Source organism: Dermacentor albipictus, chromosome 1, assembly GCF_038994185.2.
Source record: "Dermacentor albipictus isolate Rhodes 1998 colony chromosome 1, USDA_Dalb.pri_finalv2, whole genome shotgun sequence".
Taxonomy (NCBI): Eukaryota; Metazoa; Arthropoda; class Arachnida; order Ixodida; family Ixodidae; genus Dermacentor; species Dermacentor albipictus.
Window position 1 is genome coordinate 422,720,365 of NC_091821.1, and position 8,367 is coordinate 422,728,731.

General features: G+C 46.4%; 1 protein-coding gene across 1 annotated transcript in view; it reads left to right on the forward strand.

The window, feature by feature from the left end:
* The window catches only part of LOC135896936 (potassium/sodium hyperpolarization-activated cyclic nucleotide-gated channel 1-like), a 50,031-nt gene extending 48,546 nt beyond the window's left edge, over nucleotides 1-1,485 (forward strand). The window contains exon 9 of the mRNA XM_065425485.2: nucleotides 300-1,485. Within this exon, the coding sequence (XP_065281557.1) occupies nucleotides 300-499 (200 nt within the window). The 3' untranslated portion in view covers nucleotides 500-1,485. The remainder of the gene's footprint in view (nucleotides 1-299) is intronic.
* The last annotated feature ends 6,882 nt before the right edge of the window (nucleotides 1,486-8,367 follow it).

The window sequence follows — 8,367 nt, forward strand, 5'->3', positions numbered from 1 at the left end:
CATCGTTGTTATCGTCCCTGCGCCGTTACCGTTGTATCAGCTACCGCTCTTTCCGGCGACACTTCATCATCATCATCATCATCAGCCTGGTTATGCCCACTGCAGGGCAAAGGCCTCTCCCATACTTCTCCAACTACCCCGGTCATGTGCTAATTGTGGCCATGTCGTCCCTGCAAACTTCTTAATCTCATCCGCCCATCCGGCGACACTTAGTCTTACCCTTCGCGTGGCACTCTCTACAACATTTTCCTTTCCTGCATTTTTTTTTGCTTCGCCTCACCGTTGTCGCCGACCCGCAGAGATGTGCCTGCTGACCCGGGCCCGTCGGCAGGCGAACGTGGTGGCCGAGACGTACTGCAACGCGCTGTCGCTGTCGGACGAGGACTTCCAGCGGGCGCTCGACAAGCATCCGCTCATGCGCCGCGCGCTGGAGGCACTGTGCGCCGAACAGGGCGCCCAGTTGAACCCTGCGGCGAAGTCGCAGCCCTCGCCGATGTAGCGCACTCGCACGCACCGCCGATAGCTAGGCGTTGTGTGTGCGTGCGTGTGTGCTTGCCGTGGCGTTCGCATGCGGGAACCCCGCGCCACCCGAATGGATCGTACGCTGTGTGGAGTTTGTGCCGCACGGTTTCCGTGATCGTTTTGTATATCGTGTATGTTGAGACCGATAACTGTGCCCGGATGTGTTTATGCGTGTAGCGCTTCCACATGCAGCGCCGCGCCGCGCCGGGACTGTCCCGCGACGATATCACGCGGTTGCAATCTTGGATCGAGTGAAAAAGAAAAAAAAAACGAGAAAGTGTTTCACTTGCTTTTTTTCCCGTTCCCCTCGGATTCTCCTCCTTACGCGTCACCTCCCCCCCTCTCCCCCACCCCCCTTTATTCACTACTGTGCGTGCAGCTATACGCCTGGCGCAGGCTTCGCAGTGTTGGATGTGTACTTTCATCGATAAGCTACTTTGTTTTGCGAAGACAGCGGTGATCACGTGTTATAGCATTTGAAACCAGGACGTTCGTTAGGCGATTCTGTTCAGAAGAGACGTTTTCATTTCGCGCACGTGAGACACGCTCGTCTTTCCTTTGTGTGCTTGTGCCTCTCTTTCTTTTCCTTCGATTTTATGCGTGTACAGTTGCGCCAGTTACCCGCATTGTTCAGCGACTTGTTGAACAATAATGACAACGTGAACATTCGCGTTCGTTTAGTGCTTTAGGTACGTAACAGCTCTGCCCACCGTTCGACGCTGTTGGAATATCCGTACCAACAAGGACAAGATGCTCCCTCCCGCCTGTGCATCCTGGCTACATCGGCCGCAACAAATGCACTCGATGGCTAACTCCTTGCTGTCACGTGGTCGTTAAATCACGACTTTTATGACAGCAGGTAAAAAAAGCACAGCTTACAGGGTGAGTCGGTACCAAAACCAACCTCCGTTATTCGCAAACGAGAATAGTAGGGAAAAAATTAAAGAAGCAATTTCTTCTGAAGTTGTGTTCACGTAGAGGCGCTTTCTCGAAAAAAAAAAAGATATGCCGTCTACCTATAGCAGCAAGATGATATTTATTTATTTTCCTCTTTTCCTTTTTCCTTCTTTTTCTTCTTTTGCTTGGCTACGAACTGCATTTCCCTGTGAATTTCGTATGCGAGTTTTCTCCTCGTAGAACCCTGTTGCATTCGAATAAAACGTACGCTCTCTTTCACAATAAATTTGTGCCTCTGGAATCGTATTGCGTCGACTTTTTTCGTTGTCGATTCAATGAGCACTCGGTTAATAACTGCGTAGAGAGAGAGAGAGAGCGATGCGTATCCCATCCCCAAATGGTCCACGCACGACTTCAAATGTAGCCAGCGACGCCACCCACTCCAGTGAACGACTAGCGAGGGGCCAGAGAAGTGGCCTAATGGACTTCCTGAAGCTGCCGGATCCACTAGCTCTGCCAAAGGGCGTAAGTGCCGGACAACGGCTGTTCAAACAGAAGTTCGAGTCCTTGTAGACCGCGCCATAACCTATACCGCCGAACGCCGAGGGGAAATCTGTGAAGGCGGTGCTGTTTCTAAGCGAGCTCGCTGAAGAGACTGTCGATTTGTAGACGACGCACTTAGCTGCGCGAACGACTCTTGCCGCGTGGCCGTGCTGGCGAAGCTAATTGCGCGATTATTTCATATTAAAGGAGTAGGGGAGCGCAGATGTTACGCTCGAGATGAGCACGTCGGCAAGACTTGCACGCCTAATTGATATGGCATTTGCCATTCGAGGAATACGTGCCACTTTACCTTCCGGCTTTTGTATACTCAACAGTACGTTTCTTGATTGTTTCTCGAACTAAGTGTTGTTGTTTGTATGCGTCACTTTCGTTGTTGCTTTCGTTTTTTTTTTCTTCTGTTTGCTGCGTTCAACTCCGTAATGTTGAAGTTGTAAAATTTTATGGCTCTCTTTAGTCTTGTATTGTGAAGTATGTTATCTTGCGTTATCTTGTATTCTGTAGGATGTTATCTGGTGTTAATATTTTTTTTTTGAAACCACGTAGCGGCTCCGCGTTGCCAAGTCCTGTAATCGTAGGGGCCATACTGTCTCTCAAGCTGCACTTGCAGCGTTTTTTTTTTTTCCTGCATCTTCTAACTTGTTAGATGTAAAAGAAGCTTGAAATAAAAAAGAAAACGTTTTTATAAAGCCTTGATGTAGTTCGCGTCGCATTTCAAGACGCATTCTGTGGGCAAAACAAAAATCTGGGAAGGAAAAATGTTGGCGACGCGGTTTAGGTAAATGTTTTTTTACAGAATCTATGCTGCGCCGCAAAATTGTAATGAGAAAGCTGGGGCAAGCTGGGGCATATCAAAAAGCCACCTTCAAAGCTATGCGTCTTGGCGAAAGCCGAGAGATAGGCCAGGATAACGCTGTCAGAATCTGTCCATCAGGTAGCAGGCCTAATTCATGTCTAGTGGGAACTGGCTTGTATTAGCACTTAGAGCTGCATCACATTTAACTGTGCTGCAAAATTTATGCATTCTTAATAAAAAGCGGCATATATTATGGGGGGCTTCTCATTGCCCTGAAATTTGCTGCCCATGCGATCCGAAAAGAGAACGGTTGAACCAACATGGCGACATTATTTCATCACGTAAGAGAACAATCTCTTTTTTTTTTCTCCGCCGTGGTGGCGTAGTGGCTTTGACGTTGTGCTGCTAAAAGCGAGGGCGCGGGGTCGAATCCCGACCGCGGCGGCCGCATTACGATGAGACAAAATGCAAGAAAAAAAATAGACGCCCATGTCCCGTGCATTGGGTGCACGTTAAAGAATCCCAGGTGGTCAGAATTAAACCCGAGTACCCCCACCACGCCATGCTTCGTAATCGTATCGTGGTTTTGGCTCGCAAGACCCCTGAATTTAATCAATAACTCTTATTTTTGCTCACCCAGGATTCACTCTCAGTTTCGCTTCGTGCGCACAGTCGTGTCGTCATTGATTGTGCTCATCGTGGTTGACAACGTATCTTGTATCGGCAAGGTACGTGTCAGCTAGAGCAATTGCTGCACACAACTAGTTTTTTAGCCATTGTAACGTGCAATGTAGCTCAAAGAAATTATAATTGGTTAGTCGGTTCCTTGAAATGACCAGGCATGCTTGGCGCCATGTAGCCGTTTCATACGGACTCACTCGACTCGCATTGCTTCTACTGAAACGACACAGCCCACTCCGGGCGATCCGCTAGGAATCGGGCGGTACGAGGGTAGAAGAAATCGAAAAGAACAGATTAGCTGAAAGGAAATTGATAATTAGAAATATAAAGTAAAACTTAGCTGATACTGCGATGAAGTTGGTACGAATAGCGGAAAACAAGACGACATATGGCCCTTATTTTTCTTTTCTTTTTTTAAATCTGTTGTGTGCCTTGACCTATGGTTAACTTCATTATGTAGCCGTCGCGCTTTTGTAGGCGTTGTACTCGTCGAGACAGCAGTACAATTGCCTCCCTTTTGTGTGGCGCTTTACGTTTTTTTTTTCTTATTTGTCTTTTTTTTATAATTTTACGAGAGATTTGTCATAAACGAACGAAGGGCTCACTGCCTGCTGTGTCAACCATAGTGCGGTAAATGCCATTGTAAGCAACAGGAGGAACAAGTGATGGAACGCGGCAGTTCGTGTTTGTACAAGCGATGACACGGGTTTTGTGCAGGTTTTGATGGTTAGCTGTTGGTAGACATAGCCATAGACAGCTGCCTTTGTTTTGAAGAGTCTTGGTAAAGGATTAAACGTTTAGCACTAGCGGAATCGAACAATAAACGGGCCCTTGAGGCAATAAAATAAACGGAATAAAATAAATGCGTGTCTATTTCATTTTTTTTTTTCAATTTTCTCGACGCGATACCAGCTTTCGCAATCACGGAGAGCAATAAACGAAGAAATACGAGAAAATGTTTTGACAAATTTCAGTTAGCTTCATCGCTGCAACGGGCACAGAAAATGAGCTCGCTTCTCTAAACAACTCTCCGACGAACCTTCCTTGTAAAATTTTGCTCTCTAACCAAAGTGGAATTGCCAGGAATCACCTAAGTATAGTTGCTGGTGTGGAGAAGAACTTTCTGGGCCGCGTGGTTGTTTAATATATAAAATAAATAAAAGGGGAGCAAACCGCTTCTGCCGTTTTGTTGTCCAAAAATTTGTTCTCCCCGCGCCCCGATGGAAACACAGTCGGTTACATTATTTTGTTCTTTTTCCCGACTAGCACGGATAGGGTTCAAAAACCTCTTTCGCACTATAGCAATTTCTCGATTTTGCTGCAATTTTGTAAAGCTTTTGTCAGGTGACGGCTATGATTACGCCCAGCCAACGCGTACTGCTAACCCTACTTAACTAATGCAAATACAAGTGTCTTTCTCCCTCTCCCTCTCACACAACCATAGCTTCCAACAAGGCAACATTGCGAAATGTACGCATATTTTTGCTCTGGTGCCGAGAAGAAATGCGTACCTTCATAGGATGCGTCATAACGCAAGGCAGTTCGTGGGAACTATGATCAGCTGATTGATTACTTGCATTGTTTTTTGTGGTTCTTATTATTTGAAAGAAAGCTTATTTGTTCGTACTATTTGAAGAAAATTTGAAAGAAAGAACTTTGTTTCTTTGTTTATCTGCGAACCAAGTTTCACTAATACTAATAGTTATTAACTTGGGTTGGACGTAACTTATATTGTTGGTACAGCGAGATTTTTCTTGCACCTGATTTGTTTGCGTCCACTGCGTCAGCACCTAAAATTTCTTGTTTCCTTTTTTAAATATTACACGTAGAAAAAAAGGGTGGAAGGTTGTTTTTGATTTGAGAAAGACTCAGCGGTCAACCGCGACAGCACAGCACGAACGCTCAAACATAATTCGCGAATATAACACGCGAATGGGGAACAGCGCGCAGAAGCATACAAAAAAGAAAAAAGCGCGTCATTCGAACGCGCTTAGAAGTGTTTCCCTTTCACCAAACTACTCTCATCAGCTCCCAGGGCGACGGCAGACAGCGCGGAGCAAAAGAAAGATCGCGCGGCGCATCGTTAAAAAACGACCCTGTAGCACGGCGAAGACACAACTTTAAACGGCCGAGGTCAGCGTAAACCGGCGCTCCCCTCTTGCACCTCCTCGCCCTCACGTCGCCCGGTGCCAAGAAAAATGACTTTATTCTCAAGCGCGCTTCTTCGCGCCGCGTAGTCGTCGTTTCCGCGAGCGCTCGCGTCCGACGCCCGATGGCGTTCTCAGCTGGCATACACGGGACGGGCCTATTCTCGCCCTTCGCCGCCGCTGCGCCGTGCTGGGCACGCACGCGCAGACACACGCACGCACACTGAGACATCCGACACCCGGCCTTCATTCGTCAACGTCGCAGCACGCGCGGGCATGCGTAATGGCCTTACCTGGCTGGCAACGAGGGAACCTTCATCACTCTTTAAGGCGCTTGTACGACACGGGTGGCGGGCCGTCATTACTCAGAACGCTCGGGGAGGGCCTCGGTTGAGAGGGAGGGGACGCCGTTTCGTTCGAGGTGTCGTCGCCGTTGTCGTCGCGAGGAGAACTGTTGCTCGCGAACTCCGGCCAGTCGGAATCGCGAGGAGGCGCAACAAACGTCGCATATATATATATATATATATATATATATATATATATATATATATATATATATATATATATATATATATATATATATATATATATATATATATATATATATATATATATATATATATATATATATATATATATATATATATGTGTGTGAATCGGGCGAAATCTGCAGCCACGGAACGCGCAACGTGAAGCGCTCGCTCTCGCAAGCAAGTTGGAGGAGTCGAGTGATTGCGAGATGAATGAAAGTAACGCCAGAGTGAGCGTGTGGTTAGATTCAGTGAGTGAGGGTGCGAATGAATGAGGTGAATGAAATCGATAGTTGGACGACATCTCGTCAGGTCGAGAAACAAATTAACATTGGAAACATAAAAGAACAAAACGTCGACAAAAGTTGACGTTTCGGCTTACACACGCAATCCTTGTTCACCCAAGGAAGAAGACTGCCGTGTGCCAAACCGGACCGTCAATCACTTTAACAACACCACTTTGGTCGGCGTTCCGTTTTGAAGACATGCCTCTCTTCGCTAATTATCCTCACTTTTCGGTATCGAGTACGTGTGTTTCTAGCTTCTTTTATGGGCCAATCTGAGATTGCGCAGTCTAAATATGTGGGCCAATACCGAAGGTGGTGCACTCTAAACATGTTCCCTTGGGTATGTGCACTCGAAATATACCGGCCGATCCCTAAGGTAGACATGTCTAAAAATTTAAGCAGTCCGATGCTCCTCCCAGTCCCCCGACGCGAGGGGGGACGCGATAGTGCCGTGCCCAGTGATTCTATTCCATCCTCGCCCCACAACTCACTCAGGAAGGCATTGTCTTTAATCGATATCAACTAGAGGTTGAATCGCCTTTTAACGTTTTTATCTTTCTTTGTAATTTCTGTAAACAATTGAACGAGCGGGTGAGAATTAGTGACTAATAATTGTACGCGACCGCAGATTTCACAATAGATGGCGTTAAAAGAAACGACCAGGAATCAATTAGCTCCTCGCATTGATCGATAATTCATCATCATCATCATCAGCCTGGTTACGCCCACTGCAGGGCAAAGGCCTCTCCCATATTTCTCCAACAACCCCGGTCATGTACTAATTGTGGCCATGCCGTCCCTGCAAACTTCTTAATCTCATCCGCCCACCTAACTTTCTGCCGTCCCCTGCTACGTTTCCCTTCCCTTGGAATCCAGTCCGTAACCCTTAATGACCATCGGTTATCTTCCCTCCTCATTACATGTCCTGCCCATGCCCATTTCTTTTTCTTGATTTCAACCAAGATGTCGTTAACTCGCGTTTGCTCCCTCACCCAATCTGTTCTTTTCTTATCCCTTAACGTTACACCTATCATTCTTCTTTCCATAGCTCGTTGCGTCGTCCTCAATTTAAGTAGAACCCTTTTCGTAAGCATCCAGGTTTCTGCCCCGTACGTGAGTACTGGTAAGACACAGCTGTTATAAACTTTCCTCTTGATGGATAATGGCAATCTGCTGTTCATGATCTGAGAATGCCTGCCAAACGCACCCCAGCCCATTCTTATTCTTCTGATTATTTCAGTCTCATGATCCGGATCCGCAGTCACTACCTGCCCTAAGTAGATGTATTCCGTTACCACTTCCAGTGCCTCACTACCTATCGTAAACTGCTGTTCTCTTCCGAGACTGTTAAACATTACTTTAGTTTTCTGCAGATAAATTTTTAGACCCACTCTTCTGCTTTGCCTCTCCAGGTCAGTGAGCATGCATTGCAGTTGGTCCCCTGAGTTACTAAGCAAGGCAATATCATCAGCGAATCGCAAGTTACTAAGGTATTCTCCATTAACTCTTATCCCCATTTCTTCCCAATCCAGGTCTCTGAATACCACCTGTAAACACGCTGTGAATAGCATTGGAGAGATCGTATCTCCCTGCCTGACGCCTTTCTTTATTGGGATTTTGTTGCTTTCTTTATGAGGGACTACGGTGGCTGTGGAGCCGCTACAGATATCTTTCACTATTTTTACATACGGCTCATCTACACCCTGATTCTGTAATGCCTCCATGACTGCTGAGGTTTCGACAGAATCAAATGCTTTCTCGTAATCAATGAAAGCTATATATAAGGGTTGATTATATTCCGCACATTTCTCTATCACCTGATTGATAGTGTGAATATGATCTATTGTTGAGTAGCCTTTACGGAATCCTGCCTGGTCCTTTGCTTGACAGAAGTCTAAGGTGTTCCTGATTCTATTTGCGATTACCTTAGTAAATAGTTTGTAGGC